Source organism: Elephantulus edwardii, unplaced genomic scaffold (assembly GCF_000299155.1).
Source record: "Elephantulus edwardii isolate Elephantulus edwardi_28Jun2011 unplaced genomic scaffold, EleEdw1.0 scaffold00272, whole genome shotgun sequence".
NCBI classification, from domain to species: domain Eukaryota; kingdom Metazoa; phylum Chordata; class Mammalia; order Macroscelidea; family Macroscelididae; genus Elephantulus; species Elephantulus edwardii.
This window is the reverse complement of record NW_006400022.1, coordinates 3225608-3247807: the sequence shown is the minus strand read 5'-3', so window position 1 is coordinate 3247807 and position 22200 is coordinate 3225608. Positions and strand designations below refer to the sequence as shown.

At 47.0% G+C, this 22200-nt stretch overlaps 1 protein-coding gene across 1 annotated transcript in view; it reads right to left on the bottom strand.

The window, feature by feature from the left end:
* ALDH1A3 (aldehyde dehydrogenase 1 family, member A3) overlaps window positions 1-22200 on the bottom strand; it is a 57718-nt gene that overhangs the window by 15064 nt on the left and 20454 nt on the right. Inside the window, exons 4-10 of the mRNA XM_006900057.1 lie at window positions 18577-18706; window positions 18232-18293; window positions 15193-15321; window positions 12719-12832; window positions 9511-9613; window positions 6118-6302; window positions 1350-1514 (exon numbers count right to left, since the gene is read on the bottom strand). Coding sequence (XP_006900119.1) covers window positions 1350-1514; window positions 6118-6302; window positions 9511-9613; window positions 12719-12832; window positions 15193-15321; window positions 18232-18293; window positions 18577-18706 — 888 coding nt within the window. The remainder of the gene's footprint in view (window positions 1-1349; window positions 1515-6117; window positions 6303-9510; window positions 9614-12718; window positions 12833-15192; window positions 15322-18231; window positions 18294-18576; window positions 18707-22200) is intronic.

Genomic DNA, 22200 nt, shown 5'->3' with positions numbered 1-22200 from the left:
GGAAGCTTGTATTTGATTTGATACCTGGCACTACTATAACTCCTCACATCTGTGTGAAGCCCAATGACATACTTTTCCAGTCTTCTCGGGAATTTTGTCTCATAGGGATGTTTAAAGAGTAAATTTCATGCTATCATGATACAGTTGCTGTTGTTGTTAGGTGCTGTCAAGTAGAGTACAACTCACAGTATGGACAACAGACCTGAACCCTGTCCTATCCTGTGCCATCCTTGCAATCTCTGACACACCTAAGTCCCTTGCAGCAGTCATTAGGTCAATATCCCTGGCTAAAGGTCTTCCTCTCTTTCCCTATCCCTTCATCTTTCTAAGCATCTTTCCAAAGAAGAGCCTCTCTCAGCAAATGTCCAATGTACAAGAGATGGAGCTTCATAATCCTTGCCTCCAAGGAGGACTCTGGCTGCACCTTTTCCAAGATATACCTGACAAAGACAGTCCAAAGGCTCAAGGACAAAATTTACTAAGCCTTTGCACCAGGAAGCCCTCAGAAATGACTCACTCTGTCATGGATTTCAAAGGACAACTTCGCAGAATACAACCTCACAGAACTATGTTCTTGTCCCATAGATGCTTAGGAGGGGCCACTGTGTATCCAGGTTAATGATGGACTTGAAAGACAAAATTAGGTTTAAACACTTGTAGAGTCACTCTAATTTCCACCATTTTAAGGATACTCCTGATGGAAGGAGTCCCTGAGCAGTGTGAACAGTTGGCATACTTGGCTGCTAATTCAGAGGTTAGAGACGAAGCCCACTCATGTGCCTGGAAGAAAGGCTTGGTGCTCTGCTCCTGAAAAGTCAGCTTAGGGGCACGCTCTGCACTGACATGTGTGTGGGCTCCCTGACTTAGAATGTACTTAATATTTTAAGTGGTTACCATAGAAAATGTCAATGAAAATTCTATCCATGATATGCTCTTTAAATGAATACTTGCCATTTAAGTGTAGCAGAGGAGAGTGAAAGTGACTTCAGGCTCCGAATCCAAATCTTGAGTCACAGGTAACCACAGCCCTCCCCAACAGAGTACGGGACTAACTATGGGTATACTCAGAAGGCACAGAAGGCTGACTGTTCTCCCTCCAGACAACAAGCAGCATGTGGATATAAGGGCAGGTGGGGTAGGGGTCCTAAGAGACTCTGGACTTGCCATCCAGTTCTCAGGACCCACGAGGGGGACACAGCTCTTCCTATGGCTCCCAAAGGGGATGCTAACAGCCAAGGAAAGGGAAAACACACCCCTCATGAAGAGTCTGGGGTCCTTGAGACCTCAATCCAGCTTCAGCTCAGCCCACCGCTCCCACAGCCAGTAGCTCTGCTGAAGCCCCCTCGTACCTCTTCCTTGGCAATCCGCATGTTGTCGGTCACTTCTGAGAAAACAGTGGGCTTGATGAAGAGCCCCCTGTCCTCGACGGCTGAGCCCCCACACTCCAGCTTGGCACCCTCCTTCTTTCCACTCTCAATCAGTTCGAGAATTTTATTAAACTGCTTTTGATCAATCTGCAACAAACAAACAGGAAGAAGAATCGAGGCTTCTCCAGGGCAGTAGTTACCATTTTATCCTTCAAAGGCCTTCAGAACCATCCAGTGTCCTCTCCCTGGCTGTTCTGTCCAAGAACACATGGCAGTCATCCCTCTAAGGCTCAAATCCAGGCTCTCTGGAGTAAGGGGGAAATGGGCGGTGTCCTGTTCTCATCCTCACAACATTTTCCATTTACTCGCCCCTTTTCCCTGGTAAGCCAGTTCACAGTTGAGATGAGATCCAAGAAGATAGCATCTCTGCTTTTGATTCTTTGCCTCCAACCAAGGTAGCCAGAGTTAGCAAATAAAATAAAAGGTATCATGCTAAATTTGAATTTCAGATAAACCACAAATGATCTTTTAGCATAAGCACGTCCCAATCAATATTTGGGACAGCATGGTTTTTTCACTTGAAATCCAACTCTACCTGGGAGTCCTCTAGTGCCCTGTTCGCCTGTCATCATGAATCAGGAAGAGAATTACTGGGATTATCTGTTCGAGATGGAGTGGGGAGGGGGCGGGTGAGTAAGGAAGCTGGAATCAGAATGGAATGAGTTCGAGAGTTCGTGGACAAGTAAAGGAGCTTATCAGACCTTTTGCTACCTTGCCTGATGATCTCTCTGGGTGGGGCTTGTCCCATGTCACTGGCTTGCGCCTGGCTGGTCCCTGGGCAGAAGTAGAAGGGCTTCTCTTTAGTAGACTCTGGTCAAAGGGAGCAGTGCTTTGTCTGACGCACTATGATTACCCCTTCTTCCCCAAACCTAGGGAGTCCTGTTTCTGACCAGGAATTTGTTAACAGTCCCCTCTATGCCTCGGAGAGTCCAGGTTTGGATAAATTTACTGTAGCTGAGGCTTTGTTTGGATCTTTTTTCATGTGAATATTTTTAAAGGAGAAAAAGGTACATTTGGATGATTTGTCATGAGAAGTGAGTACAATGGGACCTACTCGTCTTGAGGAATGGAGACAACACAGTGCAAAGAAGTTGAGCTGGATCCCCTTCACCTCACACCTTACAATAAACCAAATCCTGGACAGAGCAAAGATTTACCAGTGAAAATCAAAACCGTAAATCTTCAGACCTCTCCTGTGTGAGAAGGCCTCTGCAAATTTAATGTGTAAGTGATCTTTCCATGACTTAGAACTCAAAGGTTGGAAGAGAAAAGCTCTGGATGTTTAAACATGAAAAACATAAAAAGGTGAGGGGCAAAATCAGGATAAGCAAGGCCAACAGGAAACACACAAACTGGAGGCAGCAGAGCTGACCTCTCTAGTATATTGTATAGCTAGTACTACACATGTACAACTGACAAAAAAAAATACAAGCATATGCAAGGAAATGCAGGATTGTTAGATAAAGAAAGGCAGTGGTTTGTTCATATATGCTAATTCATTATAAGAGATACATGTATTTTAAAACTAAAGGAGATACCACTTTTAACTATCAGATGGGCAAAGATCCAAAAGGTTGACAATATATTCTGAGGGGAGGATTTGGGAAACAGCCAAGCTCGAATGTTGTTGGCTAGCTCATTCTCAGCGGAAAGTGATCTGGCATCATATATGGAAGTCACAACCGTTATCTGTACTCAGCATTCCCAATCTGGTTGTGCTATCCTGGGAGTTTCCTTGCACATGTGTGACATGATGCACTCACTGGTTTGTGGGACAGCACCTACCCACCTTTCCCCAGGAGACAAATGCCTAATACATGCACATATGGACTCCTACAGTCATGAGAGAAAGAATGAAGATGAAAGGTCTTCCCATTTCTTGTAAAGAATACTAAAAAGGGTGCAAAATTATGCAAATAGTATAATATCTTTTGCCTGAAAATAATGGCTTTCATATGTATATGAATAAAGAAATTCTAGAAGGATATCCAAAACCTCAAGAACATGAGATACCCAGGAGGGCCAATAAGATCCCATGGCAAGGTGGAGCCTGTTTTACAATAATCTATATACTCCTTTTTCCGTGAGCAAGGTTGAAAAGGAAGTATAGTAAGAGAAGCAAAGATATCAATTGAAGACTAAAGTGCACCTGATTCAGGGCATGGTCTCTCTGATCACTTGTTATGCTAGATCTAAGAGCTGGACAATGAATAAGGATGACAGAGGAAGAATTGATACCTTTGATCTGTGATGATGGAGAAGAGTACTGAATATCCCATGGACTGCCAAAAGAAAAAACAAATATGTCTTAGAGAAGGTGCAGCCAGAGTGCTCCTTGGAGGCAAAGATGATGAAATTCTGTCTCACACACTTTGGACATGTTGCTAGGAACAGCTATTCAATGGGAAAGGACATCCTGCTTGGAAAGGTGGAGTGAAGTTGAAAGAGAGGAAGACTCAACAAGATGGGGTGAAAAAGTGACTGTAGCAATGGACTTGAGTCAGAAATGGTGAAGAAGCCACAAGTTAGGTTCACAGAGTATGAGTCACATTTGACTCAATGGCACCTAACAACAACATATCACTTTTTATAAAGAATGATATGCACTCTTACTTATGCAGTTATTTTCAGCCAAAAAATACTGTACTATCAGCACCATTTTGCACCTCTTTTTTTTGGTTGTTGTTCTTTAATAAGAAACAGAAAAAAGTTCCATACTCTAGACTCCTTTCTGGAGCTCTGGTGGCCTAGCGGTAAGGAGTTGCATTACCAACTCGGAGGCAAGCAGTTCAAACCACCAGCTACTCCATGGGAGAAAGTTGGGCGATCTCCTCCCACGTGACTTACTGCCTTTGAAAACCTGCCGGAACATCAGCTATGGGTTGATTCTGACTCAATGGTACACAACAACAACAACAACAACAACAACATACTTCTCTTTAAACATTTTGGGTTTTTTGATCCAAGCAAATGCACTTCTTCCAATCAAAGAATAAAAGAAAGCATATGGAATAGACCCAGTAATATTCCAAGGCTTTCTGTACTTGTCTCTGAGTGCAACAAGTCCTGGGTTAACATTTCCAGGTGTGCTGAGCCCCAACCCCCAGTGGTGGAAGAGTCTGAGGCCTTCATCACGCCAAGTGATAGTCCCGGGTGGCTGCTGATCACATCTCCTCTTCCGACCAGGCTGCAGCATCTGTCTGTTCTGGCAGTTCTAGGCCCTAGGGGAAACCCTACATATCCTAACTCGGCTCTCCCTAGGGAGTTCACATGAGCATGTTGTTTAAATCTGTGTCTCCTCCATTAAGTTTCAGCTGGTGCTTTCTGTGCAGGAAGAGGAAGTTGCCAGGAGGTGAAGCAACAAGGCAGAGCACAGCCCCAGGAACTGAAAACACAGCCCCCCAGGGGCTAGGCCCAAAGCTGTGCTCTCAATTGGAAAGGGTGGAGGCCAGACTTCACACTTGCCAGGTGGTTTGCATAATATTTATGTGCCTTGCTGCTCAGTTGCCAAATAAACCTGGATGACTGTAGAGGGTTCCGGTGGACACAGGTCTAGGGCAGTTCGCTGTTTTACAGGCAGGAGACAGATAGGGCTGTTTGGACAGCTGTAAGTCCTCCAGAGCAAAATCTAATTACTGTAGATGTAAAAGTTCTTTGGTAAGACTTGAAGTTGTGCACAATCATGTACAGCCACAAGGGGAAAGAGTCTCTGTATTTACATATTCCTGTTTTCAAAACTTAAAACAAGAAATTAAAAATTATCCTGTATTAAGTATCTACTGAGTGCTGTGAAATTCCCATTATAATCACATATCTTGCAGATGAGGAAACACTGAGGAGGACTCTGGGGCCACCAAGTCAGCTCTGTGCTCAGAGTCACACAGCCTCCCATGCAGAAAGGTGGGCAGGAGGGTAGCTCCCCGCACCGACTCATAGATCTGTGACCTGGACCATTACGGCTGGGCTAAAAGCAAAGTAGGTGACAGTCTCCTTTCATTTCAATAATGCATGGGATGATCAGGCTGCCTTCTTTTAAATATTTATCCATCTGCTTCACTTCATAATTAGCAAGAAAGTGATACAGGATGTGCCCTTGTCACGGGGTAGTTAAGCCTGGTGGCTACGATCATTCTCACCCTTTCCTGGTTGTCCATGCAGCCTCCGAGATGTACTCCTCTCCCAGAGATGCCTCCTAGCCTTTGCCTTCAGAGTCACCCTTTGTAATGCATGGGTGCTCTGGGACCTCCGGGTGGAGATCCTGCCTGCCCTCTGTCCCTTTTCACCACTGTGGAATGAAGCAGTCCTCCCTTCCCAGCTAACAAGGGCTTTGGCTACCCTTCTTCTGGGATGGCATCCAGGACACCCGGGATTTATCTTGTGGGTGTAGTAACCTGAAGCTCTCCCATGGACGTGAGAATGAGGCAGAAAAAGGGAACTCAGAGAGAGCAGAAGGGGACAGCAGAAGCTCTGTGAAATGGGAACCTCCTCTTGCGGGCCTATGTCCAGCTCCTGTTGGTGGAAACCAATGCCACAGAGACCCAAGGGACTCTCCTGTTGAAGGATGGTAAACCAGCCCCTAGAGAGCATGCAGTCAGCACTTTTTCCTTACTAGGTGCAGGGCTGCAGAGACAGAGGAGTCACCACTGGCCCTCAGCTGGGTACCTTCCAGTCAGACCCACCAGCTTGTTACCTGAGGTCCATGCTCGGTGCTGGCATCAAAGGGGTCGCCCACTGGCCGCTTCTTGGCATACTCCACGCTTCGTCGAACAAACTCGCTGTAAATCTGCTCCTCCACGAAGACCCTGGAGGCTGCAGTGCAGCACTGGCCCTGGTTAAAGAAGACGCCCTGGTGGGCGCACTCCACGGCCAGGTCCACTGCAGGGGACAGGCAGGCAGTGAGTCAGTCATCAGCGCAGCACTGCAGGGGCTGCAGCGCGTCCTGCCTGAGGTGGAAAGTCAGCCCCAACAGACTGGAGGCTAGAGATCATGTTTGTTCTTAGCATTACCAAAAACAGAGGAGGGAGGAGATTTTCCATCCAACCATATTTAGGGTTAAGTCCCCAACTGCAGGACTTATCAGTGTCTTTGATGTGCTAATGCACATGGGAGTTGCAGCATTCCCAATCAGCACTTGTCCATGGAGAAGGACGCTGTCCCCTTCTCTAAAGGGAAATACAGTGGTGACTCAACAGTCGGGTCCAGCCTTTGTGCAGGAGACCTCATTTGAGATATCCTGCTAAACCCCTGCCTGTCAGTGAAGGCTGTTTCACTGCAATGCTGGTTGTGTCTTAGTAAAGATTCCAGACTAGGAGAAAAGTCCTGGCGATTTACATCTACAAAGCCCATGAAAATCCTCTGGGTCACTGTGACCCAACCTCATTGCATATGGTTATCTTGGGGTCGACTAGCAACAAAAATTTTCAGTGGGACAAACTTTGCAAGACTTATGCAGGCCAATTGGATAGAACTTTTTTTCTTTCAGAATGTCTCACAAATTTGCATGTCATCTTTGTGCGGGGGCCATGCTAATCTCTGCATTCCTTTTTTAAAAAAATAAATAAAGTGTTACTGAAGTGAGCATTGGATAGAATTTCTAAAGGAGTCCAAATTTTCCATTTTAAATGAAAGAATCATCTTATGAAATAACAATACCATGTGCAACTTCGCACACTGTTTCTTTATTTGATTTGATTCTGATTCATAACAACCCTCCACTGAGGTTCTGAGGCTACAAATCTTGGCTGAGCCTGACTGACCTTCTTTCTCTCTCAAAGCAGCTGATAGATATGAACTGCTGATCTGATTGATAGCCAGACTATTGGCAATAAATCACCCTGACCCGTATCTGACTCATATATCTGTGGTTTTGAAGGGTAAAAAAAAAAAAAAAATGAAAGTGTTTATTATGGCACAGCAGAGTTGAATACAAATTGTAGAGCAGACATTTAAATTAAAAACAGTTACTAAAACAAATATAGAAAAGTATCTGTTGGTAAGCTCTTTGAGGACATGCTTAATGGATAAGAATGGTAACTGGATGCCACTGGCATTTACCCAGAGGTGCTTCCAGTGCTGAGTAGTGGCCGGGTTTCCATTCTCTTTCAATCCTTCACCCACACCTCCACGACTGCTTGCTTGAGGAATGCACCTTCCATGTGTATGGAGCAAGGGCCAGACCCCTGCAAGGATGTGGGAAGCATGTGGTGGCAGCCAGGTGGGTAAGGGGCTACCCCCTCCAGCTCCCCACCCTCTTACAGTGCCCCTGCCTTAGCAACCCTCCCTCTAAGCATGGTCCCTTGTTGCACGCCACCCACAGGTGGGGACCACAGAGGGCCAGTGGTGGCACTGCACTGTTCCCACCCTGGGGTTAATGCTGCACTGCCCAGGTGAGTAGCAGGATGCCCAGAGCATGCTTATGGCTCCAGGACAAACCAGCCCCAGTCCAAAGTCCAGCCTGAGCTGCAAAAAGCCCAAGTGCCAAACCTTGACTTCAAATGTGGGGTCCAGTGAGGAAACCCTGAGTCATACCAGTGATGCCACCTCCGCACGAAGGCACTAACTGAGGGACCTCTCTCCTAGTTTTCCTGTCTTTCCTCTGCCAGCACACTCTCTCGGGGAGAACTCGTGCCAGTCCGTTTCTTGTGTGCATGCTTGTAATTCCACCTGACCTGAGTGTGGGATTGAAGGCTTTGTTGTCCAGAGAAGAATGTTTGGAACAAGTGAGCAGGTAGGGGAGGTTATTTTTCCAGAAGCTGAGGTACCTCCTCCCCTGGGTACATTCCCAGGGTGGCCCTGCACCAACAATAGCATCTCTTCTAACACTGGCTGTCCTCAAGCCTTCCAGGGCCGAGGTGGTGAAGGAGAGGATGGGCATCCTGGAAGAGTACCACTGTTCCCTCTAACTTGGCAGACCTGAGACAAGGGCAGGGTTGCTGGGTAGTGTGTGGGTAACGCTCTCACTCGGGGGTCGAAGTCATTCAGAGGTGCCTCTGAAGAAAGGCCCAGCAGTTGACACTCCACACTCCAGCCAATGGAAACCTCAGGAGCACAGTGGTTCTCACAGGTCCACATGACTCAGCCCTGAGCACCCAACAGTACCTGAAACCAGCACTGATGGCGACTGCTGACCTGGAGTGTGTGTAAGCTGTTGGCTTGGAACCGACTCACAAACTTCAAATGGGTTTTCAGAGGTTATAAATTTCATAGGAGAAGATTGCCCATCTTTCTTCCGAGGAGCAGCTGGTGAATTTGAACTGCCCACCTTTGTGATGGCAGCACAACAGAATACCCACAGGCCACCAGAGGGCCTCCTGAGGGGAGAGGAGAGTTAATGCTTATGAGCAGAAAGCATCGGCTCTCCTCCCCACCTTGCGCCACCCTTGGTCCCTCAGGGGACTCTGGAGAAGAAACCAGACCTGGTCCTCATGGTTCCAGCCCCATAAATTAGGGGGTATGAGGCATTAACACTGGCTGCCACCTAAGCCATGTCTTTCTTCCCTGCAGCCTCCTGTCAGCTAGAAAGTTGGCCGGGTACTGTAGACAGAATAGTCCCCAGAGGAAAAACAAACTCGGTGGTCTAGTGGCAAGAAGTTGCACTGCAATCCCAAAGGCACAGGGTTCGAATCCACCAGCTGCTTAGCGGGAGATGGGTGGATAATCTCCTTCCATGCAATTAACTGCCTCTGAAAACCTTCTGGAGAGTCAGCTCTTGTTCCAACACAACGGTACACCATCACCACCACCACCACCACCACCACCACCACCACCACCACCACCACCACAACAACAACAACATATCTGTGTCTTCATTGATTTAGAATTTGGGCTGCTGAGACACATGAGAAAGGCTAGTGGTAAAGTATGTAGAGGATTGTGCTATTAATCCAAGGGCAGTGCCTCTCTGGTGCTTTGAACCGTGTGAAACCAGGTGCCTCAGAAGAAAGATGGACAATCTCCTCCATGTGACGTACAGCCTTCAAAAACCCTGGCAGGACAGCTCTGAGTCAGTACCAGCCTGGCAGCAATGCAAGGGGAGAGGTGGTTCCCAAACCCAGCCCTACAGAGCTCTACACACAGGACTCACAGTCAGCATCTGCGCACACAATGCATGGGTTCTTGCCCCCAAGCTCCAGCGTCACCCTCTTCAGATTATTCCGAGAGGCAGCCTCTTTGACTAGTTTTCCAACCTTCAGGATGAAAGAAAACAGGCAAGATTAAACCTCAAATGTATACGCGAATGTTCTGAGCAGAGTTATGTGTCCTACGCGCTGGCCCCTAGGCCCTGTGACCCTCTGCTGATCACAGGAACACAGCCTTTCTCTGGAATCTGTGGTTAGATCTACTCCACTTGTAGGCCTAGAAGGTGAGCCCAGGAAGGCCAGGTGATTTGCTCCAGGCCACAGCTGGTCAGTGGCAAAACAACTGTTGCTGTTCCAGCCACTGACCCCGGACCTCCTATCTCAGCTATGCATCTCTGTGAGCCTAGCAAGCCAGTCCTGCTAGTTAAATGAGGCTTCAAGGTCACCAGGGGCAGCCCTCCCACCTTCACCAGTGATGTCTGAAATTCTGTCGGGAAGATTCCTCCCCATAGGGGAGGTGGGCCTGGCTGTGTGGTTGCTGACTGCATTCTGAGGGAATCTGCTAATAATAGAGGAAGGAATCTGGAAGCATACAAGGAAGAGAACTGGGGCCTAGTGGTTAGGGAACTGCCACTCCCCAAAAGCAGTGCTCAGCTCAGCCTCCTGAGCACACCTGAAGGGCCTCCTCACAGCACCAGAAACTTCCCTGTGGATGATTAAGCTGGCTCAGATGGCATGCCACTGATCTGGGGCAAAATGTAAACCTAGGTGCCATAAGTGCTAAGAAGGAAGAAAGGTCTTCAAAATAGCCCTCTTCAAACCTCTTGTCCTAGTGATGGACACCAATGCAGCTGGCAGGCACCTGGCAAGAATGGCTGGGCTGCGGGAAGCCAGATGCTACTTCAGTGGCACTGAGCTGTGTGTGTGCACACTAACATGCTCGACTGCTAACTCAAAGGCCAGATGTTTGAGCTCATCCAGAGACACCCGGGAGAAAACCTGGTAAGCTGGAAAGCAGAGGTGGAAACCCTCCAGAGTGCCCTCTGCTCTGCGTGAGGCTGCCAGGAGTAACATCCATGTGATGGCAACTGGCTGGTGAATTATGAGCACACTGTGTGTGCCTCCAAGGAGAACCACAAAAGCCAAGCAAGCAGCTACAGGCTCACAGCTCACCAGCAGCAACAAATAGCTTAGAGCTGTAGGAGGACATGCCAGTTACAAAGACCAGCGGAGTGGAGAAGTCACAGAGCCACATTTTGAGCCACAGCCATGACTGCTGAGGGAGGTGCCTCCGGGACAACCTAGAAAGTTTGGGAAGGCTGTAGAAGTGCTGGAGAGGAGCAGGGCAAGGCCTCTGGATGCTGGGCAAGAGGACAAGACAGACAGGAAGAGCTGCCTTGGGGGCGGGATGTGGGGGTGCACCCTCAGCTGTCTTACTGTTACTGAAGAAAATTATTGTGGCAAAACACATGTAACAAAAAACTTGCATCCATTTTTAAGTGTGTGACACGGCCACCACCACTGTTTCCATACCCTCCTCTCACTGACGGCCCACTGAGGGAAGACCTCTCCCCTCCACAGGTCCCTCAGAGATTGCACGAGCATTCTCTCCACGTCTTTGTTCATTCCAGATGTCTCAGACAGGGGAATGGTACAGGAAATGTCCTTTCATATATTTGTTATTTCGCCAGCATGTTTTCAATTCCATTCATGTGGTGTGGGGGCTTCTCATCTCCTGATGGCTGGGTCACATGACACTGTATGACTATATATGTTTAGCTCATTCGTACATCTGTTGGCTCTGTCTACCCAGTGGCCTTGGTGGTCAGTGCTGTCATAACACACATGTGCTATATCTGTTTGAGTTTTCCTGGGGGTTGTATACCTCCGTGTGTGTGTGTGTGTGTGTGTGTATGCTGGGCCAATGGTAATTCTTAGGTTTAACCTTCTGAGGAATTGCCAAATTGTTTTCCAAAGTGGCTACATAACTAATTCCACCAGCAATGCAAAAGTTCTCCATTAATCTACATCCTTACTAACATTTTTTTTCTTTTTCTGGCAAACCCTATTATTATAGTGGGTTTGAGGTGGTATCTCATTGTGGTTCGATGTTCTTAACTATATGTTGGGGACCCAGCTCTGACTCCTCATCTCCAAGATGTCCACAATGCTTGTTAGAGAAGGACAGAGACAGCACTGTCCCCTAGGGCCATGGAAGGTTCCGGCTAGAGTAAGCAAGAAGGAACTGGAGAAGACCTACTGTACTGGGGGATTTCTTCTTTTCTAAGTATACAGAAACACATTCTAAGATTACTCCACACACAGATGTGTGTGAATCAAAGGGTGAATGCCTTTCTCCTCACTCTCCCTACAGAAAGAAGTGTTTCCTGGGATCCCACACAGGCCATCCAGCATTTCTTTCTGTGGAGGTGCCTACTGCCCACCCTTGAGTTTGTCCTTTTTTCACTGACTTGCAGCAATGGTCCACATAGGAAGGCAGCCATGTGTTTGGGGAACTGAATGGATGACAACTGTTTTTTTCCCCCAGCTTATCTCTCAGTTATGTTTTTAACTTGATAATGATGTTATTTTTCCTAGGCTGACTTACATTATTATTTTATTTTCTCTATCAAGCTCTTCTAGAATTTCTGCATTTTATTAGTTATTTATTTGGCATGAAAACTGTTATCAGTGATTTTGTTTTTGCTCCTGTTACATACTAAAAATTGATCCAAGTGTGTGTGTAAGTATGTGTATGTGTGATAATATTTTAACTTCTCTAGAAGAAAAATCAATGACTTTGAGTTGTGGTGAAAAAGTATTGAGTATCCATGGACTGCTAAGAGAACAAACAAGTTCCTCCTGTAGAGGGTGAAACCAAGCTGCTCCTTGGAGGCAAGGATTTTTAATCTCTTCCTGACATACTTTGGGCATGGTGCAAGGAAGGACCAGTCCTTGGAGAGGAACAGCATGTTTGGGAGGGTGGAGGGACATTGAAAAATAGGAAGACCCCAGATGAGATGGATAGACTCAGTGACTGGGGTAATGGTGGTAGGTGTGTCAGAGACGATAAGGTTGGTGCAGGAAAGAGCAGGGTTAAGAACTGTTGTAGGGTCACTATGAGTTGAAGTTGACTCGATGACAAATAACAACAACAACAAAAGGAAAAGTTCACACATCTCATGTAACCTCACAGCCTGTGAGGACAGTTACCTCTGTAGAGCCAGTGAAGGCGATCTTGTCAATCTGAGGGTGAGAAGAAATGGCAGCTCCTACTGTGGGCCCAAATCCTGTCACAATGTTCACCACACCTGGAGGGAAGCCAACCTGGGAAGAAGCGGAGGTGGTGGTCAGAGGAAGGGAAGGGACTGGTGTCAGCACAGGCCATGTGAGGCCAGGACACCTGGCTGTGCATGTCAGTAAGCAAAGGCGAGCCTGGGCAACTTCCAGAACTCACCTCTGTCTGGGTTGGGTCCCTGGGACAGGCCTGGTTCAGGGTTCATCTCTCACTTGCTCTTCCCACTGTACTCCAACCCATGTGCAGGTGAATCAGGGCAAACAGCCCCATCTCCTCCGCCCCCTCAATGCCAGGAGAGTAACAAGCAGCTACACGCTGAGGTCACAAGGTGGCAGCAACAGAACACCTCCGCGGGGCAGCAGGGAGCCTCCCTGGTCACAAACCCCAACACTTACAGGCAGGACATCCCTCCTGGGATCCCATTTTTTATTGTTTAGTCATGACATGCCAGGCTGCTAATGGAAAGGGCAGAGGTTGAAGTCCACTAGGAAAAAGAAGGGCCTCCTCATCTATAAATCCTGCCACTTCGGAAATAGTCTGAACTGACGGGAAAGCAGGTTCTACTGATTTCTTCCAAGTGGTCACAAGATGTTACCACCTCAAAGCTCTCTTGCTTGTTCAACCTGCAACACTCCACAACTGGCCTTTCTGGAAAAACCAGCTCCTGTGGGGAGGCCTCACAGTGACCCTGCAGGGGTCAAGGTAAGCTGTGCTCCATGGCTTCTAAAGGCTGATTTTTCACAAGTAGGTCACCAGGCCTCTCTTCTGAGAAGTCTCTGAGTGGATTAGAACCTGCAACCTTTTGGTTAACTGTCTACTTCGAAGACAGCCTTATCATTTCTTCAGCTGTCACATTCACGGCTCCCCACCTTGCCCTTACAACTCTTCTTTATTAATTGAGCACACCCAAAAATGAACAAGCTGGACTCGTAGGGGGGGTCCAATTCATCATATCTCCAGTGACACGTTTAAATGTATTTATACGTGAAAGTTTTAGGACCTGGGGGCTTAAGCACTTGGTTTTCCTTGACACTGTGTTTTTGGGAGGAGTTCTAGTGGTGTAATCTGTAGCACATTGTGCTGCTAATCAAAGATTGCATGTTTCCAGCAATTCAAATCCACTGGCCATTTCACAATCTCCTCCAATTATGATATGTTGTTGTTGTTGGGTGCCACTCACAGTGTTCTTGTGTGTGTGTGCAATCAAATCAGATCTGACTGGTACACTAGCAGAGCATCTGGTGGATTTGAACTGCACACCTCTGGGATTGCAGTGCAGCTTCTTGCCACTAGGCCACCAGACCTCCCAGAGTGTTCTTATTAACAACAGATCTGAATCTTGCCCTATCCTGTGCCATCCTCACCATCTCTGACATACTGCCATCCACCAGGTTGAGGGTCTTCCTCTCCTTTGCTGACCCTCCACCTTTCCAAGGAATAGTTTTGCTTAGCAACACGCCAAAGTTTGTGAGACGAAGCTTTGCCATCTTGCCTCTGTGCAGCACTTTGGCTGCATCTTTTCCAGACCTGTCATTAAGATTCCCAGCCTTGGAAAGCCAGAGGGTCCTGGGGGTTGGAACTGACCAGGTGGCAGGAAGTTTGCTTTGGGGATCTTATGTTTTTAGCTGTTGTTTGTTGTTGTTGCTTGCCGTCAAGTGGAGTAATTTTAGAAACTGTGAGTCAAATCAGTGGGTTAGCTATGCCTTGCAGCCCCAGGAAGAGGAGATTGGTCCATGTTGGGCTTTCCCAAGCTTTTAACTAAGAAATAAGGAACTCAAGGACATAACCATATAAACTTAACTGAGATGAGAAATAAAGGCATATTTTTCCATCCCATTCTCCTTTTCATTTGAGCTCTTCCCTTCAGTTCTTGCCATATATAAGCTGGAGACAGAATGACTGAAATACAGTGCCCAGCGTGTGTGGGAGGAAGTGTCTCTTCTGGCTGCTTGTGGCCCAAGCTGGGGCTGTGGCCATGGGAGAAGACAAGGCTTGCCTTGAGTAACCTGGAGAGGAGGCTCAGGGGGCACAGCATCCCAGGAGAAAAGGGGGCCACTTAAACCTGTGAATACAAAGCCCAGTCAAATCCCCAAATGTGTGCTCCTCTCTCAGCTGACCCTCCTGCAAATTCTCAGGACAAAACATTTATTCCTAAACCATAGGTTTGAATCCATAAGAGCTAAATGTTCTCATTAGGACTACGGGGGGCGGAATGGGGTTTCTTCTAGTTCAGTGACCCACAGGCAGAAGAAAGAAATCACAGCTGCCAAACAAAACACAGGAGCCATTTCTACCCCACTCAGCCGTGAAGAGGCCGGCACGGCCATGCACAGCATGCCACGGGCACCCTGTACTGTAGTTCTGGAAGTGGGGCTGCAGAGCATCTTACCTCTTGGATCAGAGAGCCGAGATAAAGCGCAGTGAGGGGGGTCTGCTCCGCAGGCTTCAGGACCACAGTGTTCCCGCAGCACAGAGCAGGTGCCAGCTTCCAAACCAGCATCAGCAGTGGGAAGTTCCACTGCAACAGAGTACATGTAACCAGCCTTGGGGCTGGTTCACCCCAACCCAGGCTCAGGCACCACCCCCTGCTTTCAAGGTCTATGTTTGGGGTATGGGGGTACAGTAGGAGTGAAGACCGGTCAGAACTGCATTCTCACCCAGCACTTCCTAAGCTGAATTCAGGGAGATGCCAACAAGTAAATCTTTGCAAAGAGGGTCCAGGTGAATGAACAGTGGCGTGTCCTTTTAGAGGATTACAAGGTTGTAAAGGCTCTGAGAGGTCCTGCAGCAAGGAGACTGAAGTCTATGCACACAGGATCATCTTCTCTCTTTGCAAAATATACACCAAACCCCACTGAATTGGTGTTTGATAAAATACACTTTAGGAAATGCTTTTCACATCCTTCAGTGACAGAAGAAGAGATTCTGAAATGACTGTGGCATTGGAATAAGTCCCACCACTGACTGAGTCTTCACTATATGCCAGCCTTTGTTCTAAGAGCTTTAAAGAAAATGAGCTCATCTGATCCTGATGAACTTTGTGAGATAGTGTTGTTACCATGCTGTCTACGGATGAGAGAACTGAGCCACAGAAAGGTGAAACCATTTGATCATGGTGACACATTGGCAGGTGACAGAGCCAGAGTTCAAGCCACACTCATCTTCTCAGCTACACGATGCTTAGAATATTGGCTTTGGTGGGACAGGATGAAGTACAGAACTTCAAAGAAGCAATTAGACTAATTCTAACAGTCCCTCAACATCCCATAAAAAATCTGTCTCCTAAGGTTCCAAAAAGGCTAATCAGAGAAGATGCACCACATACCCAGTGTCACATGGCCAGCTAACGACAGCTTCTCCACCCGCGAGCTCTGCCTAGAATTCAGGCCTCTTGACTATGGAGCGGAGAGCTCTGCTCACAGGGCTGTGTACTCTGCCCAACGGCTACTGAGCATGACTGCTGAGGTCTAACCATCAGCTACCAGAGCAGCGGTAACTGACCATTTGCTGTGAGTCAGGGCCCCAGGCAGCTGTCAAGTCTATCTTCTGTGGTCACCTTCAGTGGACTCGAACCTTCAACCTTTCACTTATCAACCGAGCACATTTGTACCATCCAGTGACTCTCTGTTCCATGTTGTTACCAATTATGTTGGGATTCTCTGCTAGAATTTGGGCCCCCTTCTTCTTTCCTAACTCTACCACCTCTGACCATGGACACTGACCATCATCTCCAATCCTGTAAGCAAACATCCAACCTGCCCTTGGCTTCTGATGCTTCCAGAAATGCATTCCTACCTTCCTCACATGACTGAGGGGAGCTGTGCCCAGCCATCCAGGACAGCACAGCACCTGGAGCACCCCTGAAAGCACACTCAGATTCCAGCGTTCAGGCCCGTTTCATTTATTGGTAGCATTTGACCCTATGGACCACACTCTTTCCAGAGATACATTCCATCCACTGGACATGCCAGCTGACCCTGGGTGATTTCCCGCCCCTCTTCTCTTCCTTTGGCAATCTTTCCCATCCAATTGCTTTACCCACCTGTTGGCCAGGAGTCCCTCTGGGGACCTGTGAGTAGCTCCAATCCTGAGCTCATATTGAGCCCCAGGCTCAACTGTGCAAATGCCTCATGGACTAAACTGCATCTCTCGAAAAGATCTGCTGATGTACGAGAAATGTGACCTTGTTTGGAAATGGGGTTTTTCTTCTGTGATCAGTTAAGAATCAAGGTCATATGGGCAAGATGGGCCCTAATCCCATGAGTAGTGTCTTATCAAAGGGGCAAACAGACACAGATCCGAGGCATGCAGTGGAGAGAAATGCCAAGTGAAGACAGAACCAAAAAAGCCCTGAGGGGGCCTAGGCTACCAGGAGCTGGAAAGGACTGGGAAGTATTTTCTTGGAGAACTGACAGAAGACACTCCAGGATCCAGACCTCAGCCTCCTCAACTACCCAAAAATCCATTTGTGTTCTTCAAAACCACTTGTTTTGCAACACTGTTTCCTTAGCCCTAGGACTCCAAAAAATTCCTCTACTTGGATGTTCTATTGACCTTTCAACCTTATCTGACCAGCATTACTTTCATACCCTACTTCAACCTGCTTCCCTGTTTCACCATTGGCAAAGCCATCCACCAGTTCTAGGTAAGCCTCTCAGCTCTCTCAGCATCAAGAAAGCATTAAACTCAGGCAAATCTACCTTGTAGCTTTCAAACTCATACCCTTGCTTGTCTCCAAACTGCTCCTGTCTGATATTTCTCCTGATGTGGAAGCTCTTGTCTTCCGTGTCCCCAGACCCCTTAGGCCAGTACAAAGGGATGCCCATACCATCTGCCAAATGGGTCATGTTCCTTACCTTGTGCAGCTTCTTCCAGGACACTCTTCATGCGACCACCTTACCAGCCCCCGCCCCACCCCCAGCAGAATAACGCTGCAGCTCTCCTGTCTCTGAATTCCCTCCACTGAGCTCTGGCCCTGTCCCCTTCCCAGTCGCCAGGCACCACCATGCTTTGTCTTGTCATCCTTGCTGTTTGGAAAGCCTGTCTCCTGTTGGGCACATTTTTCTTCTCTTTCAAGCCCAGTTCCTCCTCCTGAGACACTCATCTTTCTGACCCTCCAGCTAGCTTTGTTCTGAAGAGGCCATGTGTTCTGTTAACTACAGCAAGGATCGTTTTAGGGTTTCCTGTTTGGACCATGAACCTCCTCATTGTTCCCAAGTTCAATTTCATTATCTTCCCAGAATGAGTCCTTAATAGCAGGGGGCAGGGTGGCTAAATCAGCTCCACATTCCTCAGGTCCCAAGCTCTGTGCCATTGAGTGAGTTCTGTTACTGCCAGTGCCACTGAACCTCACACAGCCGAGACAATTCTGGTCTGGGGGAGGGGAGCAGGAGGCACTTGAGTCTGTCTGGAGCCCCTCCATACTCACAGGAGTGATGGCCCCACACACACCGATGGGCTCGTGTCTGGTGAAGCATACAACATTGTCATCTGGAAGAGAGGCCAGACAGGGAGAGCACGCGTGCGTTAAGCTCAGTTGCCAAATGCCATGCAGGAAGTGGACAAGAAGAAGGCAGAGAGGACCATGTGGGCCAGCTCCAGGTCCAGCCCATGACACCAAGAGTTGTTTTTAACTCCAACTCCAAAAGTAAATCTTACAAAGAGGAACCAGCCAAGAGCCATGTCCATCTGGGTCTGGGAAGGGGGTTCTGGGGTGAGGGGAAGGTGGAACGCTGGAAGAACCCATGACAAGACCGAGTCCTGCATCACTCACCTGTGGGGATGGTTCTGCCTTGAATTTTGTCTGCCCACCCTGCAAAATATCGCAGGGTTTTAATGCAGCCCTCCAGGTCAATAAAAAAGGCATGAAGGAATGGCTTCCCAGTGTCCATTGTCTCTAGGGTCTGCAAGAACAAGAGGACAACACAGAGTCAGACAACAGGGTCCTTCCTTTTAACTCCTAACTCTTAAAGGGTCAGGGGGCAGCTAAGAGCAGTGGCAAGGTTTAGCAGGGTAGCAAACAACAAATGTTTGAGAGGATGTGGAGAGTTGGGAGCTCTCATCCTCTGTTGGGGGGATTGTACAATCACTCTGGAAGGCAATTTTGCCACTTCTTCAAAAAGTTAAACATTGAAATCCTATACCCCAAGGAAATTAGAACTGAGATACAAATAGAGATTTGCACACCAAGGTTCATAGCATCATCATTCACCATCACAAGAACATGGAAACAGCCCAAATGTCCAGTCACAACTGAATGGATTGAGAAACTGTGGTATATTCACATGATGGAATATTATGCAGCACTTAGGAGCAATGATTTCAAAAAACACTACATAACTTGGAGGGACTGGAGAGCATTATGCTGAGTGAGCTATCTCTGTCTCATAAGGAAAAATACTGCATAAGATCATTGTTGTAATAATAGAAGGATAACTAGTAAAACACGTATGAGGACACAAGGGGGAAGGGGTGGAGGCAGAAGGTTGAAGGTGATTGGGGAGGGAGTCTCACAGGATAACACAATTTGGTTGATGGAGAGAGGAGGTGAAGAAAATGAGAAAGATCCAGCGAGGACCTGAAAAGACAGGGCATGAACCACGTGCCTTTGGGACTGCAGAGCAGCTTCTTACCACTAGGCCATCAGAGCTCCTTGTCAGCAGTGATTAATTTTATAAAACATAATAAAAGGGAATGACTGTATGAAACACAATGTGAATAAAGGAAAGTGTGAAACACAGTGTATATGAATTTTATATGCAAGCCAATATAAAATAAAAATGTAAAAAAACAAAAATAGTTGGAGCAGGGGAGGGAAGACCATGGTCTTCACAGTCAGAAGTGTCTCTTCAAAAAGTAAAATGCTAACCTTGTGTGCAAATGAAGCAAGGCTACAGCTCACTTACCTTGGACATGTCTCTGGAAAAGACTCCTGGCTAGTAAATGGCATCCTGGCTGTAAACCAGAAGGTTAGCAAACCCAAGGGAAGCCCTGAATGAGACAGGCTGCCATGCATGCACCCAACACACTAACAGTCATGAGGCTGGCGCAGCACGGGTACCCTGCTTTCTGTTACACGCAGGTTGTGTGTCTGATCCAACTGAATGGCAACTAACAACAACAACAACTTACCCTCCAGAATCTAATTGCTCTGAGCTGGAGACTCAAAAGGTAATTGCAAAACACAGAGAAGAAGGGAAAAATAAAAATGTATGTCAGGAGAGACTCTAAAGATTGCACCGGAGTGTCAAGAAGCCAAAACAAAAGGGAAACATCTACATGCAAGATTAAAGAGCTGAACAGAAGATTGCAAAGGGCAGCTCGGGAGGACTAAGGAAAGTATTATAATAGAATAAGCAGATAAACAGAGAGCTGAAATTGGGGAATAAAAAGGGAAGAACTCATTCTACATTTTTCAAGCTGAAAGAACTGGAAAACAAACTTAAGCCTTGTGTTGCAATACTGAAAGATGCTATGGGCAACATATGGAATGACCCAGAAAGCATTAAAAGAAGATGTAGAGAATACATAGTCACTGTACCAGAAAGAATTGATTGACACTGAAAATTTTGGGAATTACCTGAAGCCAATGCTAATGAAGGAGGAAGAAAAAGCTGCATTGATGGCATTGGCAAAAAATAAGATCCCAGGAATCAATGGGATACCAATTAATGTTTCAATTAACAGATGCAGCCTTAGATTTGCTCAAGCAGTCTATGTTAGGAAATTTAGAGGACAACGGATTGGAAGATGTCCATATTTTTTCCCATTCCCAAGAAATGTGATCCAACTGAATGTGGAAACTACAGAACAATATCATTAATATAATTTGCAGGCAAAGTACTGTTGAAGATCATTTAAAAATGGCTAGAACAGTAATATAGATAGAGAACTACTTGAAGTTCAAGCAGGATTTAGAAAAGGTCATGGATAGATCCTGGCTGAAAGTAAATACCAGAAGAATACCTATTTGTGTCTTATTGACTATGCAAAGGCATTTGCCTGTGTGGGTCATAATAAGTAGAGACATTGAGAATAATGGGAATCCCAGGGCACTTAACTGTGCTCATGCAGAACCCATGCTTGGATCAGAAGGCTGTTGTACAAACAGAGCAGGGAACACTGAATGGGGGTAAAATTGAGAACGGTTTTATTCTCTCTTCATACTTATTCAATCTGTATGCTGAGCAAATTAGCTGAGAAACTGGACTCTATGAAGAGGAGTGTGGCATCAGGATTGGAGGGCTACTCATCAGTAACTTGCAATATGCAGATGACACAACCTTACTCGCTGAGAGTGAGTAGGATTTGAAGCACTTGTTGCAGAAGATCAAGGAATATAGCCTTCGGTATGGATTGCATCTCAGTGTCAAGAGAACAAAGATGCTTACCACTGAACCAATAGTGTCATGATGGATGAAGATGAGACTGAAACTGACAACAGCTTCATCTTGCTTAGATCCAAAATTAACACCCTTGGTGCCAGCAGTCAGGAAATAAGGAGATGCATTGCACTGGGAAAATTTGCAGTTAGGGTCCTCTCCAAATTACTAAGGAGTAATAATGTAAGTTTAAGGACTAAGGTGCATCTGATTCAAGTCATAGTCTTTCTGATTACTTGCTATGAATCCAAGAGAGGGAAATGAATAAGGATGACAGAAAAAGAACTGACACCTTTGAACTGTGGTATTGGAGAAGAGCACTGAATGTGGACGGTCAGAAGAGCAAACAAATATGTCTTGGAGAGGCTGAAGTGCTCTTTGGAGGCAAGAGTGATGAGGATTTGCCTCACATATTTTGGACATGTTGCTAGAAGAGGCAATTTCTTGGAGAAGGACATGATGATGGGAAGAGTGGAGGGTTGGTGAAGGAGAGAAAGACCCTCAACTAGGTGGGTTGACGCAGTGACTGCTGCGATGGGCTCTTGTGTTTCAGGAAGTATGTGGAGGGTGCAGGATAGAACAGAGTTCAGATCTTTTGTTTATAGGGTCACTATGAGTCATACTCGACTCGACAGCACCTAATAACAACAAACAACAGTAAAGTGCAAACAAGATCTGCTGCAGATAGGCAAGTCATGTGCAGCTCCCTATATCAAGGGCTGGGCAGCCAGTTGGGACAGCACCTGCCATGTGGAGCCCTGACAAGGAGGGCTGGCTTCTCAGGATCACACCCTTTGTCAAAGTGCCAAGCAAGATGGGGCCTCATCCTTGCCCACCAGGTCAGAGGGTTGGCTACCTGCACAGAGGGGCACCTTTCATCACTCAATCCATGCTGCAGAGGCCGGATATCTGGTGACAGTGGGCAAGCTGCCCTGGCTGTGACAGAGTGGGATTGGACAATGCACTCAACAGCAGGACTCTCCATCATCAGTGAAGTCTGAGAGAACCCCTTTGTC